Source organism: Colias philodice, chromosome 23 (genome assembly GCF_061535455.1).
Source record: "Colias philodice isolate Cphi_HAF_F1 chromosome 23, ilColPhil1 Martin Lab GWU primary, whole genome shotgun sequence".
NCBI lineage: Eukaryota > Metazoa > Arthropoda > Insecta > Lepidoptera > Pieridae > Colias > Colias philodice.
The window spans coordinates 6,945,149-6,962,275 of record NC_143108.1 but is presented as its reverse complement, the minus strand read 5'-3'; the positions used below and the strand labels follow the sequence as shown (position 1 = coordinate 6,962,275).

At 33.9% G+C, this 17,127-nt stretch overlaps 1 protein-coding gene across 2 annotated transcripts; it reads left to right on the top strand.

The window, feature by feature from the left end:
- Positions 1-794: 794 nt before the first annotated feature.
- Positions 795-16,262, top strand: LOC149478125 (erythroid differentiation-related factor 1). 2 transcript variants are annotated; one of them, XR_016317491.1, is made up of 17 exons: positions 795-958; positions 1,884-2,065; positions 2,790-2,898; positions 3,503-3,640; positions 4,465-4,597; positions 5,231-5,926; positions 6,306-6,442; positions 6,700-6,834; positions 7,288-7,416; positions 7,838-8,483; positions 8,907-9,122; positions 9,615-9,834; positions 10,528-10,708; positions 11,236-11,375; positions 11,858-12,015; positions 13,873-14,773; positions 14,957-16,261. XR_016317491.1 is itself a non-coding variant. In XM_089709851.1 (16 exons), the coding sequence occupies exons 1-16, from the start codon at positions 917-919 to the stop codon at positions 14,250-14,252; spliced, it is 3,642 nt and encodes a 1,213-aa protein (XP_089565977.1). In that variant the 5' UTR covers positions 795-916; the 3' UTR covers positions 14,253-16,262. The 2 variants fall into 2 exon arrangements, 1 of the variants encoding a protein (XP_089565977.1); XM_089709851.1 differs by having other exon boundaries at positions 13,873-16,262.
- The last annotated feature ends 865 nt before the right edge of the window (positions 16,263-17,127 follow it).

Sequence of the window (17,127 nt, the reverse complement as noted above, 5' to 3'; positions counted from 1 at the left end):
TAGTTACAAAAAGTTAAAGGACATTTATTTAATAAATTAGTAAAAAACATTTTCTCCTCCAAATATTTCATGTAAACTGCACTTCATTCAAAAATGTTTGTGACCACTGTCAGTAGGTAAAGAGGTCATTGTACGAAATTCTTTCTGCTCCGCGACCGGACTTTAGCTTATAGCACAGGAAGAGCAAGACCGTACGCGATGGCGGCGCACTGTGGACGCCCTCTGCCCCACATAGGGGCCATAGGACCTTAAGTCAAAGTCAAGACAGGAAGAGCACAGGTTATATAGTAGTAATTTAAAAAAGATTTAAAAATGTAATGCCAGTCACTCACAATAGCACGAATAATAAAAGTGCGATATTCACAAACGTTTTAAATTATAAATGAGCACAATTATTCGTCACTTAAGTATTCGTATCTTGCATGAATAATTGTACGTGTACGTGAATCAAAACTTCTTCTCCATCTTCTTATTTAATTATGGCCCCATTCACGCCCCACCTAACCCAATAATGGGACATCGCCAAAGTCCAGGCCACGTCCAGGCTAAGTGGGAGAATCAGGATTCATGCTCTTTTGACTTTTGCATAGATATTACTTGCTCTGTGTTTTGCTCACAGTTTGCTTATTTGCATGGATGCGATCACAGGTCCATGCGATGAATCATGTTGACTCTCAGAGCAATAATAGGTTTATTCCTCTGAGTGTTGACTTGATTTCTGAAGTTCTGACAACTGACATGAGACATGAGACATTTGTGATCTGTTGAGTGTTGACTAATGACTATATTACTTGCTCTGTGGTGTTGACAGTTTTAAACAATTTGGAATTTGGATTCGTTAAAAATAAAATAATAAAACTGTTTATAAAATAATAACTTAACTCAGCTTACTCAGCAGCTATTTAATAAGCGAAAAATGGAAGAATGCGATAGTGAAAATGAATATAAAAGAAATAAGGTAAATAACCTCACATTGTTTATTATTACGCCGATACACGGCAATCGGCTTAATAAAACTCAAAGAATATTTTCTAGAATAATTCCATACATTTTTTATGTATTGAAAGAACGAACCTGCTATTATATGTTTACGTTACTTTTACCTTATAATTATTACATGTTTTTTGTATGGACGATATATTTATTTAGTATTTACAGAACAGCTGTGTTTAAAAACAACAAATTATAAATCTTTTCTGATAATTTAAGGATTTAAATAGTACTTGTTTATGTATTGCACCTTTAATATACTGAATACTGATGTGTTTCTTTTGTTTTGTAATAAATAAGTTGTAAGCATTGAGATAATATTACTACGTATGGAGGAGACACCACGAACAAAATCTGTGCGCCATTTATTTGCTCTAACTAAGTTTTAAAAATTATTATCTAGTTAGGTACTTACCGATAAAAGTTATTCCTTTGCACTTTTCCGTATTATTTGTATTATTTGTGCAATATCGTAACACACACGAAGGCATATTTGATGCGTTTCACTTTAAAACAAATAAAAAATGAGCGTGCAGTTACGCCATATGGCGTATGTTGAGCGGAACATAAGTGATGTAGGCGGTGTCGTCTCCATATGTATATCTCAATGGTTGTAAGTAGTTACTTGTTCATTTTTACTTTTTAGTTAGTTGGAGATTTTTTTTTGTGGAATTGAAATGGATATTGTTTCATAAACCATACCTAATATTTTATTGTTTATACATACTTACAAATTGATACAAAAATATTCTCACATATAATATGTTTTTACTTTTTGCATGGATCATATTCCCTATAAAGTCTGTCAGAACTTTATTAAAAGCGCTTCAAAAACATACACAACAAATAATATTTTATTGTACTGCAATTTAAAATTCTAATTAAACACCTAGGACCGGAGCCCATCCCCTGGAGTAAAATCAACAGCTGTAGTAAAGTTCACAGCATTTCAAAGTCCTGTGGGCTATGCAAGGTTGCAATGTAACACTGACCTTAACCTCCCCCCATCGAATTGGGGGGGGATAGATACATATGGCCTGAAACAGATCTTGACTAGAGGGAAGGGGTTGTCAAGGTATGTATTTGTTTAGCTGAAAATATGTAAAGAATAGACAAAAAATTGATTAGGTTGGATTTGATCCCTTGTCATTCGAATTTATATTTATAAAGCATTTGAATTTTTTTCTTATACTAGCTTCCGCCCGCGACTCCGTCCGCGCGGAAAAATTAAGAAAATTAAGATTTATTTTTTTCTATGTATTTTTCCAGGATAAAAAGTATCCCATTTTATGCCCAGGGTAATAAGGTATAATTATACCAAGTATCATCGAAATCGAACCGTTACTTTTCACGTGATGTCTGAACATACAGACAGACAGACAAATTTTTTTAATCACATATTTGGGTTTAGTATTGATCCAGTAACACCCCCTGCTATTAATTTTTTCAATATTTTCAATGTACAGAATTGACCCTTCTACAGATTTATTATATGTATGTATGTATAGATTCTAGTCTTGTGTAAATAGATGCAGTGATGATCATCATCTATTTTTATATGACGATAGTGGTAGGACAAAGATCTTCACAAGAATTGCAGTTGCTTTAAAATTGTTAATAATATGAATTATGGCATAATTTACTGTAGTATTTTAAAAAAATATATAAAATTTATGTAAATCTAAACTACTTGACATAGAAATACTTACAAAACAAATTTTAGTTTTATAATTATTTATAAGTATACAGAAAAGTTTTGTTACATTTTGATAAATTCACGAAATTTTTGTTTATTACAGCTTCAGAATGGCGCACATGTTCCCGGACTGTGTTGGCGAAGTGGACGTGATATCAGACGCCGAATGCATCAAGAAATTACTCAAACTGCCCTACCAACCTAATGGAACTGTGAGTAGACTAATAAAATATTGAATTTTTATATTTTTTGGTTTTATGGCATTGAAAACGCGGTGTGTAGACACATAAAACCGAAAGACTAAAATAGATTCAATTGCTTTGGCGGGATCACAGGTGGCTGAGGTGATCAAGTGTCCGCCCCGGATAGGCATGAATGGATGGTTCGAGTCCCGCCTCGTGATCGATTTTCTTCTATTCTTTATAAATTTATATTAATAAAATATTGTTATTTATTTAATCCTAAATAGAAATTGTTACTTTACGAGTAATTTGTTTGAATGGAACAGCAGAAATAGATGTAATAAAATAAAAGATCTAGAATTTTTTACGTAAAATTTAAACACCAATAATAATAAACTTATCTTTTCTCATATTATTCTAATTAAATAAAAATGTTGTGTGGTTTTATGAAACCACGGTAAAAGTGAAACTGTTCGAACGGTTCCGAACACTGCTTTGTGTAGCGCATGTCGCGTGACGGTTGGCTGCCGAGTAGGTATACCTACTTACAGTAGCGATACACGCGACATGCGCTACACAGACCAAACAGTTTGAGACGATGTAATAAAAGTTTCACTTTAAAAATATTACTCAGGTCAGCATGATGGTGCACCGCGTGGAAAACACCCTGCTTCTTGATGACTTCGACGTCTACGATTACTTGATGAAGTCGGAGTGGTCGTGGCTTAAGGACTTCTTCTATGAGAATATATTGAAAACTATGTCTGAGAAGGTAAGATATTTAATATGTGTAAGTAAATTGTTTTCTTTCAGCGCAATAGATTGATTTAATATTATAATAATTTTAAGATAGAGGTAAAATAAGCAACAAGAAAAATATTGTCCAAAGTAAAACTCTGTCTGCACAGTTTCGAATGAGCGTGTAAAACTGACTTTAAAAATTGCGAAATAATGTCTTAATTTGAACAATTTTTTTACGACCTTTGAATAGGCGATCGTGAGTGAAATTTTCAATTTATCAATTACTAGGTGCAAAAGAATGTTATACACTGCTTTTTATCGCGACGAAATATAGACAAAAAGATAATTTCCCTTAGCCCCGCGGGCGAAGCTGCCTGTTACGACTAGCCTAGCATATTTATTTATTTATTGAAACAGAATTAGAGGATTTAATTCATTGTACTTACAGTAATTACACTAAAGTGTACATTGAATTGGTAACTAAAAAATTAAAAAATACAAAACGGAGTTACACACTATGTGCGGCTACATGCATCCAAGTACCTGCTACAGTATTGTAGCTGGTACTTGGATTACATATAATTAATTGTTTTAAAAATGATTTGCAAAAAAAAATAATTGGTTGTCTGTAAAGTCTGTTTACTGACGATAGTTGAACGTGACAACGTCCGATTGTGCTTCTTTGTCGCTCGTTCCTCGTCTCGCTTGCACTTCAAGCCTTACATGGAACGCCTCAGAGCGAGGTAACGCCGCATGAGTCATGTTTTTTCGTGCGTGCAGCCGGCTCTATCGTATTATAAGACGTTGTCACGTCAAAAAAATATAAGCTACAATTCATATAAATTTTGTCCCCAGGAGCGTATGTCCCTCACCCCCGCCCCGAGCCCCAGTTCTCTTCAACTCACGCACAAGTTTCTGTCCCACAGTGTGGTGGAACGGCCCCAGCCACTGCCGGCCACTTTGCCCCATACCCCTATGTGTTTAACTGGTGCGTATTTTTTTTATTAGTGTTATTTTTGAAGTGAAACTTCTTTATCGGGGTTGGAAAAAAATTTAGTGTAACATTTTTTCGTTACGCGTGACATTTTTCCGTTACGCGCCATCTTATTTTTATCGCTACCGCGCGTGATTCGACGTATTTCTGTAAAGTTGCATATAGTAAATTATTTTTTTGAAAAATAAGGTCATAAAGAAGATTCATTTCTTACGTGTGTACACTAGTACACGCACACATTTTTTTGTAGGTAAAAGTTTAGGTATTTGAAGTTTAAAGTTGTCAGCTTGGAATCTTATGATTTTTTAATAAGTACAATTTTTTTTATTTATTTATTTAATTGAACTTGTACTCATTGGCATAAAAATTTGATTTATCATCAGATGAAAAACAAAGATTTTTAATAAAAATATTTGTGACATCTGGAAATTAAACGATTTTAAATAGATTTTAAAGCCGATGTTTTTATATTTCGAACACTTTACAGCGAGCAGAAACACGCCAATTTTAAAATCATTTTAAAAAATCTTTAATTTCTAAGTTTGTAATACTCGTGTAAAATCAAATACAACAAAATACTTTGCAATGTTTTTCCCACAAGGATATACATTATACAAAAAATTACAGGACCATTTCTGCCCGAACCCGAAACTCGGCCCGAAGAACCGGCAGAAAAAGCATTTAATCGTAACGTTCTCTGGACATTCGAAGATATACACATGCTAATTGGCAGCAATTTGCCCATTTTTGGGGATAAAGACAGGCCATGTGTTTCTTTACGACTTAGAGACGCTAGAGAACCTATAAATGTTCTCACTGGAATAGATTATTGGCTGGATAACCTAATGTGCAACGTTCCTGAAGTACTTATGTGCTACCATTTAGATGGAATAGTCCAAAAATACGAACCAATGAAAACAGAGGACTTGCCAAACATGGAAAACTCGAAATTCTCCCCAAAAGTTATAAGAAATGTGGCGCAAAATATATTGTCCTTTTTGAAGTCGAACGCTACCAAATCTGGGCATACTTATTGGTTGTTTAAAGGGCCTCACGATGATGTTGTTAAACTATATGATCTAACGTCACTATGCCCTGATAGTATGGACAATCCGTTCACAACTCCTGTGGGAATGTTATTGTATAGAGTGGCAAGAAACATGAGGTTGATGAATAGATCGAAACATGTCCGCCAACTGTTGGGCCATGTTGTGCAACTGTTGAAAGCGGAACGATATCCGCAAATAATAGCGTCGTCGTACTATATGTTGTCTGATTTGTATGTGCCGGCTACTACTAATCCGGCTAATCCGGAGTTTAAAGGTATGTCTTTGTTGAATTTGTTGGAATGAATATATTAATTTTTTTTTTCAGAATAATTTTGGTTTCTTAAAATTTCATTTTACGGACATTTAAAGGTTTTCAGAATTCACTGCAAAATGTCAACACATACAGTCAAGTGTCGTTCATATTGTTTCAAAGAAACTTTTGGTTTTAGTTCTTTTATGATCCCATTTCATAGATATATTATTATATATTATTATATTATTATTTCATAGATAATATTCGTTGTCGGTACATACGGGCAAAAGCCAGTTTTTCTACAGCTTATGGTAAACTCTGGTACATAAACTGTATTTTTTTTTCGCCTGAAAGAGCAATGAACATACATACAAATTATTTATATATTTTTTCCACACAGATGAAAGTTCAGATTCCGACGAGGAATCTGATTACGAGGCTGAGAGTTACGCTGAAAATTTTGAAAACGCGTCCGAGCGAGATAGCAATATGAATGAAAAGGATGACACTACTGAAAAGGAAAATGATGGTGAAAAGGTCAGTATGAGAAATTAAGCAATAGATAACAAAATAAGTGAAATAAAATTAACTTATAATTGAATATTTATTAAAATTATTTTTATCAGTTTTTAGTAACTTCCTAAAGAAAATAGAAAATATTATTAATGTGTTTAGAATATCTTTTGGATAATACATAAAATTGTTGCATAATTTTCAAGTTAGTATTTAAACAATACGACAGATGTCAATGACAAAAATAAAGTAATAAATACACAGTAATCATATAATTTCAGGCGAAAGAAAAAGAAAAAGAAACATTTGAGACAAATGAAAACGTAGAAGACATTTCAAGTGAGGACCGTCTAGCGTTACAAGTCAGAGGTTTAGCATTAAGGGATATTGGACATAGACCTACAAATTCTACAACTGTGAGTTCTTTTAATATATCTTTGAAAGATTTAGTATTTCTTAAAGTTTAATTTTTAGATTCTAGTAATGTGTCACTGTTGTAGATTATAAATAGCAGAGGGCCAAATACACCTGCCCTGTGGTACACCTGCTTTTTATTTGCAATAACTTTATTATCAATTTAAATTTCTGATAGCCATTTAACAGCTATGCAAATTTATTTTACGTTATTTTATTAATAAATACAACAAGAACTAAATATTGTTTAAAACACACTATTTTGATGATTTTAATATGTTTTTTTGTATCTCGTAACTTTCAAAGCTGTTGTTAAAACTGTATTAACTTTTGAATACATCAACCTATAAATATAATAAAAAATTACCACCTACCCCCATATATAATTTTGCCCTTATTGTAAAAAAATCTTTATACAATAAAAATTTAATTTAATTTAATATAAATATTTACAGGACGAGAAATCCAAAGAAAGTGAGAGCAAAGGTCTCGGTTTGGAAGTGCCGGAGCGGTGTGGACGCGCCTTAACACATGCGCTGAAAGGATTGTTGGCTCTGCATCATCTTACCATTGATAAGTCTAAGGTATGATACTAATGGATGCTTTTCTTTAAGTTTTAAAGATTAATTTTAATATGTTGATTTATTTATTAGGGTCTTAAAATGTCTATAATAGGTCTGAGTCTCTGACTCTTCGACACAGTCACACATAGTTCAGGATCCATCGCCCATTTTTGCACTTGATTACTATCAAGCTAATTTTCCGTTAGTAGCTTTATTTTGATGAGACGCCCAATATTTTCTTGTACGAAACTCTCGATTGTGGTAGTTTACAGAGATAACCGCGCGTATTTCGCAATAAAAGGTAGCCTATGTTCTTTCTCAGGGTCTAAAGATTATCTGTGCCAAATTTCATCAAAATCGGTCCAGTAGTTTATGTGTGAAAACCATACATACATACAAACCTTTCCTCTTTATAATATTAGTATAGATTTAAAATTCGCAGGAAGAAGAGCGCGAACGTCTGAAACAGCAAATAATAATCGAGGAACAACATCCAAAAATGGCGAACCCATACGAACCAATCAAAATGAGCTACGAACCCATCAAAAAGAAAGACGCAAAAGAACACGTATCCAGAAACCGTCGCAGAAAACGCGAAAGAAAACAATCAGAGAAATCAGGAAATTACCTAATAGAAGTGAATTCAAATGTGGATAAAAACGCCATTTTAATACGAAAAGAGAATACACTACCAACATGGCACGAACCAAACAGAGATGATAATTTCGCGTGGAAGTTACATTTGAAAACGTTACTGTATGAGAAATTATGTCTTGCGTACGCAACGTTAGCTGAATATAGCTATTCGCATGAACAATACGGTTTTTCGCTAAAATACATAGATATGGCTAGTAAATGCCAAAAGTTATTAAGTAGTATGATAATAAAAAGTCGTGTGGTTGATGCAAGTTGCTTGATCGGTCGTGTGGGGGATAATTTCTTTCAGTTAAGCAAACATTGGGCTAGTTTGGAACAGTTTAAGAAACAGTTTGAAACGGACCATGGTATTGATGTAAGAATCAAAATGGAGATCGAAAATGATATGGTTGAAGAAATTGAAGATGAACCGTGTGAGGATTTCGATTTAGGTAAGTTTTGGTGTCTGTTGCATATATTATCGTGCAATAAATATGTTCACGATCATGTTCAAAAAATGTCCGAAGCTAAACTATGCCAAAGCGTGTATAGGCAGAGTTTTCGTTTTGAGGACATTTTAATAGTTGATCGTAGTCTAGTTATTTTTATTTATCAATTTACTGACTAGGATAATTTTAAACATTTTTTGCTATGCAAAATTTTGTGGATCAAATTTTTATAAACGATATCTTCAGTTTATGAATTTTTTTGGGTTCGATAGCAATAAACTTCACAGTATGTTTGAAAAAATTGTCGAGTAATAAATTGTTTTTCAGTACACTTACCTATTTAGTTGTGCAACTAATTCAGTTAAAAATCATGCCTTTACTAAACCATATATTCCTTCAATGTAACATTATAAATTAAAATTACAGATATAAGTTTTCCAACAAGCGAAACAGAAGCAATGTTATCTTCCTGCCTATACTACAGACGAGCAGCGGGGGCTGGGGGTCAAAGGGGTTCTGATAATCCCGATAATTTAGGGGTTTCAGGGGGTTCAGGGGGTTTCCATAAACGTGGGGAGTTATTAAGGCGCCTAGCTTCTGTGTGCAACGAGTTGGCTGTCAGATATATGAACGATGGACAACGTATGTATGTTGTGGTGTTTAATTTTTAGGTGTTGTGTTGTAAGGTGTTGTTTTTTATTGAAATTATGTTTTTTATTGGTTGAGATGGTTGTTTAATCATGTCAACAGATAGGTGTCTAAGACATAAAATCAAAAGAATAAAATAAATTCGTTTGCTTTGGCGGGATCACGGGTGGTCGAGTGGTCAGGCGTCGCCCCGGATTGGCGAAAGACGCGAGTTCGAAGCCTTTTTTTTTCTATTCTTTTAAATTTATATTTACAAAGCATTTGAATACTATATAACTAAAATATCAAATTCAGGTGTTGTTTCAAGAGTAAATTGTTTTATTTGATGTCAGATATAACTTAGTTTTGATGTTAAATGTACCATTTTGTGAGATTGTGTCTATACCTTTTAGGAAGTAAATCACAATCCTGGAATATATAATTCTGCTATAATTGAAACAGAATAATATAAAATATTCACCAGACTTACCTTCTAATTACTTCTAGAAATCTACATGAAATACATAGAAGAAGAAGAACAGGATAGTGCAAAAGCGAAGCTATTGCTAAAGCAATTCAGCTCAATGTCGCGTAAATCCGCGGAGTGTTTGGACGAAGCGACCGCCATATTTGAGCAAGTGAACGACGTTCCTAATTTGGCACTTTTGTATTGTAATAAGGCGAGGTACATGAGGTTTAAAGCGCACTGTGAACAGGGCGGTTTTAAGTGAGTATTTTTAGTAATATAAAAAGGTTATTTTCTATGTAATAAAAATGAATAGCTGAATGTATTGCTGAGCGTAAAACTCGAGAAAAATTCGATCAATTTGGATATTTTTTATTATTATTAAAGCCTAGGGAAGGTTCTAATGGAGAAAAAAAAAATGAAAATGGGGTATTAGGGCAGACCGACGTCTGCATGGGGCAGCTAATATTTAATAAATTAATGATAAACTTTAATGATGTCATTTTGTTTAGTATGCTAACTGTTACTGTACATTTATTAACAAGTAAATACAGTAAGGCCTTTGCCACACTAGACGGAAATTCCGTTGTGGACACACTAAGCGGAACGACCGATAGTTTCGCGTAGTGTGCCCGCTATTTATAATTTGTATGAAATAACATAGATTGGCGTTCCGTCGCGGAAGATCCGCAACGGAATTTCCTTCAAGAGTGACGAAAGCCTAACAATTAACATTTATTTATTTATTTTGGTCTACCAACGTTTGTTTACATTACATATAAAATATCAAAATTCACATACACAATTATAAGATCAATGTAAAAAAAAACACTTATAGGTAAGCACAGCATGCTAAACAAGATGACATTATGTAAATCCAGCCAATTTCACATTAGCTTTCGCCTTGTATGTAAATATCGTTTATATGCCTTAACACACCAACTCATCTCGCAGTGCGGATAAACGTCGTCTCTACAGCCAAGCAGAAGATCTGTATGGCGAAGCCCTACGGCTGCTCGGGCCTCGGGAGCTCTGTGGGGCTGCGCCCGTGTGGGAGCTCGTGCGGTGGGAACTGAGCTGCCATCTTTATACTCGTGCTGTGTTGATGCAGGACTCGCCGCATATATATGCTGACGTGAGTGTAGCAGCTCTACAACTCTACAGATATAGCGCTACGGATATAGCGCTACGGATATAGCGCTACGGATATAGCGCTACAGCTATAGCTCTACATGATATTATAATGCATATATCAACTATCATACACATTTCCTGCGTAATAAATAAATAAAAAAATGACGTTTTGGGCATAATTTACGTGTCACGGTGAAGGAATTACACGAAATTCAGTTTTAGTCAATTCATTAATATAAAAAAAAAATTAACAGTGGTCCAAGTAGGCATCCTTGAGCTACACCATATCTATTATATTCAGATGTGAAGTTGTAAGGCACGATCTTCTCGTCATTATCTATATTTATTGTTTTGTATTTGTTGGATAGATAATTATCAACTCATATTCAAGGTTTCTAATTCGAAAATATTCACATTTGAAGGTTAACATAATCTGAGTCACAGAATCAAAAGCTTTTGCTAAAGCAAAAGTGATAAATGTTCTTATTAGCAACAAAAAATAGACTTATATATAAAATATTATTACAGGAGGTCACAGAAGTAGCCGAAGCGTTTAAACACGCGCTTAAGTACTGTCTTTTAAGTCCTGGACCAAGACAGTATTTATACCAATTCAGAGCGGCCATGATTCATCATAGATTGGGATCTCTATATCACTCGCAGTATAGGTAAGTCGTGTTTTGTATACATTTTTATCTACGACTAAAACTGCTTGATTTTTATAATCTCTTTGACTTTTTATTGTGTTACTAATAGATTTGTCAATTAATTTTCTTTTAGATCTTTTAATTGTTTTCGATAGAATGTTCTTTTATTTTTTTGTTTAACTTATGTGAGATTGAAAAGTGTAAAATATATGAGTGTTAATAGCAAATTTGATTAGGATCGTTGTTAAAAATGCATTTTATTAACGTTATAAACGTGATAGATAATGTATGCATCTGTGTTTACCAAACCCACGCGAAGTTAACTAGTTTAACGGTTTTTGATGATGCTTGGCAGTGATATAAAAATAAAACAATCTACGAATAACAAAATCTACTAATACATACTTCATTTATCCCTCGATTTCGTCCGCTAATGAAACCGTGCGGCACATCTATTGTGCCAACAAAGAACGTTTGACCCCAATCCCACGTATTTCTCCCAGGATAACAACAGAAGACGGTCCCAAACGGCGTACACTATTGAACGCAACGTGCACGAACTACGAGCGAGCCGCGATACAGTTCGCTGCGCTGGAGGACGCCGCCATGTTCCTCACTGTTCGGCTCGAGCACGTGGCTGCATTGGAGGCTCATGCGCAAGGTATACACACTCACCCCACTCACTCACCCCACTCACTCACCCCACTCACTCACCCCACTCAATCGCACCAACTCACTATGTACAAACTAACTTGCAACAACTCACTGTGTACAAACTAACTCGCAACAACTCACTGTGTACACATTCATTCACACCAACTCAGTGTACTCTCTCACTCGCACTAACTGACTATGTACAAACTAACTCGCACCAACTCACTAGGTACACACTCACTAGGTACAGTCACTCGCACCGACTCACTGCACGATGCACGCGCACGCAGTTACGAATTATTCCACCTTTACACCTACTCATTCACTTATGTATTGGTTAATTGTACTTTGTTCTTTTACAGTATATTTTGAACTTAATATAAAAAAAATATTTTGTATATATTTTTAACTGCCAGATAAGCTAAACGGAATGTATCTAGTAATTGCGAGACCTATCATAAATAATAATATTATGAATCCGACTTTCCGACACGATTTCGTGAAACGATATATCGTATAGCGATCGCATTGCAACGACATTGTGTGTCGTTATTAGAAAAAGATAAAAAAATCTGGATTTTACATTAAAATAACTAGATATAATGCAAATAAACTTATCTTCTGCCACGTTGTCACTTTTGAGTTGGCATCAGTTGATAATATTATACAGTCACAGAGTATATTTGATCTGTAATTAAAATATTTATAACCACAGACTATGTAAACGTTTATTTTTATTAGTTACATATTTGTTTTTTTAATTTCTTTGATTTAAATTGTTTGAGAAGATTGAGAGACGCGAAATCATTATGTTGGCTCATGGAGAATTTAATCTATAGATATTTTATAGCCTAGAAATAGATATATCCTTAAATTGAGGATTACTACTATACAACTATTATATACGTAAAAGATTGTAAGAATGGACAAATGTTATGTTTAACTACCCTTTTACTAAACAAGGGTTGAAATTTAGGACAAAGGTGAAAATTAACCATGCGAGCAATTCCGCAGGGGCCAGCATATGTTTTGAAAAAAAAAGGGGCCAGCATATATGTATAAAACACTTCCTCTCATTTAAGCTTAACTTTTCTGTCAAAAAGTTAAGCTTAAACTAGTGGGATTTCCGGGATAAAACCTATCCTATGTGTTAATCAAAGTTACCCTCTTTAAGTGTGCTAAATTTCATTGTAATCGATTCAGTAGTATTTGCGTGAAAGAGTAACAAACACATACACATACAAAAAACACATACACATACATCCATTCTCACAAACTTTAGCATTTATAATATTAGTAGGATAGGATTTTAATATCTTTAATTTTTATGACTTTATCTTAATTCGTTTTATTTTTCTCTCATACATTAAAGTAAATAAGTGTTAAAAAAGATAATCCCATGTTACGTGTTTTCTTGTGAGTTGGCATCAGCTGAGGAAAATAAACATTTAAGATTAGATTAATTACACTGCAGAGAAATTCATATGTAAATAACTTTATCTCTAAATATTTATATGAGAAATCCTTTTTTTATTTAATTGAGTTTTAGTGTTTTATGAATGAAAGAGCTATGGAAAAGAAATGTCTAGACTCTGTATCACGTTTACTATTTTAAGGTTTATTTATAAAAGTTACCAGTAAATATTGCATGGTATTAGATATTTAAATATAATATGTAGAAATTAGCAAAATTTATTAAAAAGCAAAACGTCCATTAATGTGAAGACTCAATCAAATTATAAAAATAAATTTTAAAGGTTTGTTTGGGTTATAAATTAAAAATACTGTAAACAATTCAATAGCATACTTTGCATAAAGCAATAATTAAGTCACTTTTTTAAATTAATTTTATTTCTCTCCACAGTATCACCGAATCTAAAACTGAAATCGCTCCAAACGGCCATAGAGTTACTCCGACAATCGCACTCCATAATGAGACTGCTAAAGAACCGAGATCCGGAAGACAAAGATACCCAAAAACCTGATGAAAGTGATGACAAAAGCCTTAGAAATGAACAGAGCCTACTAGCTCTATACGAAAGCAGATTACACTATATATTAAAAAGTATAATACAGTACTGCAGATCGAAAACAAACAAGGATTATGAGAAAATAGCAGAGTTAAATAAGAAATTGTACTGTGCCAGTCTAAAGATCAAGAAAGATGACGATATCCGGGTGTACGCGGCTAGTATATGCGATGTGCTGACGGCAATGGATGAAATTTGTAAAGAGTTCGCGTGAGATGATATTAAAAGTGTTATTTAATAGATTGCGTAGAAAATTGAGTTTGCGGAAGAGTTTTTCCACTGCCTTGGAATGCCTTGATTATTGGTAGTTCTGGTCAATTTTATACCTAAAATGCCTGAGTTTGGTAGTTAAATCTAAAAAAAGAATCGAACTAACTCGAAATACTAACACTTCACTTGATAACTCGTAAATAATAAACAAGAGAAACGAAAATTGCGAAATGCATCTGGCCCATACCTCATATGAAAATGTGGGACTACACTTCCTTTGCCATTGTACAAAGTACCTCAATTATTGGCTGTAATTAGAGATAACAAATAAATATGTGGTGCAAAAGTCATATTTTATATTAACCACACAACGGTTCGACGCCTCCTGGAGGCACTCAACGGTCGGGCGCTCAATCCTTACGTGGTCATTGGTTTGGCCTCTCGCGTGTACTCCCGCTCGCGGCCACGCAATCGGCTTGTAATGAACATTTCTCAAAAATGGCAAACACTTATAAAAAACTAGTGGTACGCCCCGGCTTCGCCCGTGGTACATATTTCGCAATAAAAGGTAGCCTATGTCCTTTCTCGGGTATCAAAATATCTCCATACCAAATTTCATGCAAATTGTTTCAGTAGTTTAGGCGTGATTGAATAACAGACAGACAGACAGAGTTACTTTCGCATTTATAATATTAGTATGGATAAAAGAATTACTCGTAATTCCAGTGAAATTTCCATTAAGACAGTATTATTTACATCGTATTTTTATTTGAAATTCAATTAAAAATAATGAGTTGAAGTTGCAGACAAAGAAATATTTCACCATTTTCTTGTTAAAACGTGATAATACTGATACACAAACATTTATATGATTCAAATTTATTTTATATTATAATTTACAATGTTGTTTTAGGATAAAAGTAAAAAAAAAATACCACATCTCATATAAAAATATTATTAATTTGAAGACAGAAAATGTATCAAAATCACCATGCGCGCGATCGCCATTACGGGTTAGAAAAGTATGGATACGAAATTCGGATCGACTTCGATTTGAAAGAAAGAAAGAAAGAAAGAAAAGTTTATTTAACACCACACACATAATAAAAGAAAAAAAAATACAAACTAAACGAAAGCAACAAATAAAATAAAAATAGTGACTTATTCCTAATCAGTGTGGTGCTAAAAAGGGTCGCTACTCAGCATGTGCTGACATTATTTGACATTATTTGCAATTTCGAGTGACTCGCAAGCCGGAAAGCTAATTTTTACCGAAATTTTGACCGGTATATATGTATGTACGTATACATACATATGTAGGTATACATACATATATATAAGGTACTAGTGGTCCGCCCCGGCTTCGCCCGTGGTACATAATTCGCAATAAAAGGTAGCCTATGTCCTTTCTCGGGTATCAAAATATCTCCATACAAAATTTCATGCAAATTGGTTCAGTAGTTTAGGCGTGATTGAGTAACAGACAGATAGACAGACAGAGTTACTTTCGCATTTATAATATAAGTATGGATACATACATATGTAGGTTATCTATATCCTCATACCTTCTAAACTACTTATTATAATTTGACAAGTAAGGTATCATCGGACGCGTATAAATTTTCCACTGGTTATAGGTTAAATAAAATAAATAAATAAAAAAATTAAAAGCCTTTATTTCTCAAAATCACAATGGTTTCTTACATGCTAAAAAGTATAGTTAAATGTGGGGATTAAATGAACTTAATTATTATATTGCAAACTGTAACTAAACTTAAAAAATATAATAAGCTATACATAAGAAGTAATGACTTATAAATTATGATATAATATGTAGCTTGATAACCCCTTTAAGTAAGGGTGAAGGCCTCCTCCAGACTGTTCCAGTATTCTCTTTTTTGCGCTTGTAACATCCACTTTTCGCCAGTTATTTTCGTTATATCGTCTGCCCAGCGATAAAGGGGTCTACCGTGCTTTCTTTTGCTTTTCGGACCAAGCCAAGATGTTGGGCGTATAGTCCAGCGGTCATCCTTCATTCTGGCTATGTGGCCAGCCCACCTCCATTTTAACTTAAGTGCGTATGATAGAGCATCCTTTAATTTTGTTTTGTGTCTTAAAGCGGTGTGGCGTATTTTTTGACATTTGCGTACTTAAAGAATGCTCCTTTCCATACTACGCTGACACGTTGTTATTTTGTTTTTTGCACGTCGGGTGAATTTCCAAGTCTGACATCCATATGTGAGTAAGGGAAGTAAGCTTGAATCCATAACCATCTTTTTTAATTTTAAAGGGAGATTACTTTTTAGGATTTCTTTGAAGCTCCAATATCTTTTCCATGAGTTGTTTATTCTTCGCTCTATTTCCTGTTCATTATTAGTTTTGTCAAACGATATTTGTTTTCCTAGGTATATGTATGAATCGACATATTCTATCGGTGTATTATCAAGAGTGATAGGAATGATACGATGGTTTGTCATGATGTTTGTTTTACTCATATTGATGTCAAGACGAACTCTTTTACTAGACACGTAGAGCTCTGTTAACATTTTGTTTAGGTCTGTAGCGTTGTTGGCAGTTATAACAATGTCGTCAGCGAACCTTAGATGGCTAATATAATTTTCTTGTATCTTAATTCCCATTTTTTCCCATTTAAGTTGGTTTATGACCGCTTCTAGAACAGCTGTGAATAATCGTGGAGATAGTGGATCGCCTTGCCTGACGCCTCTTTTAATTGGAAATACGGGTCCTGTTTTCTCAAGCATTATCTGGCCAAAACTATTTTTATATAGATGTTTCAGAGTATTTATGTAGTTTATTTCAACTTTTATACTTTATAGGTTATAGGTTATGTGACGTAAAATAAATTAAATATGGCGCCC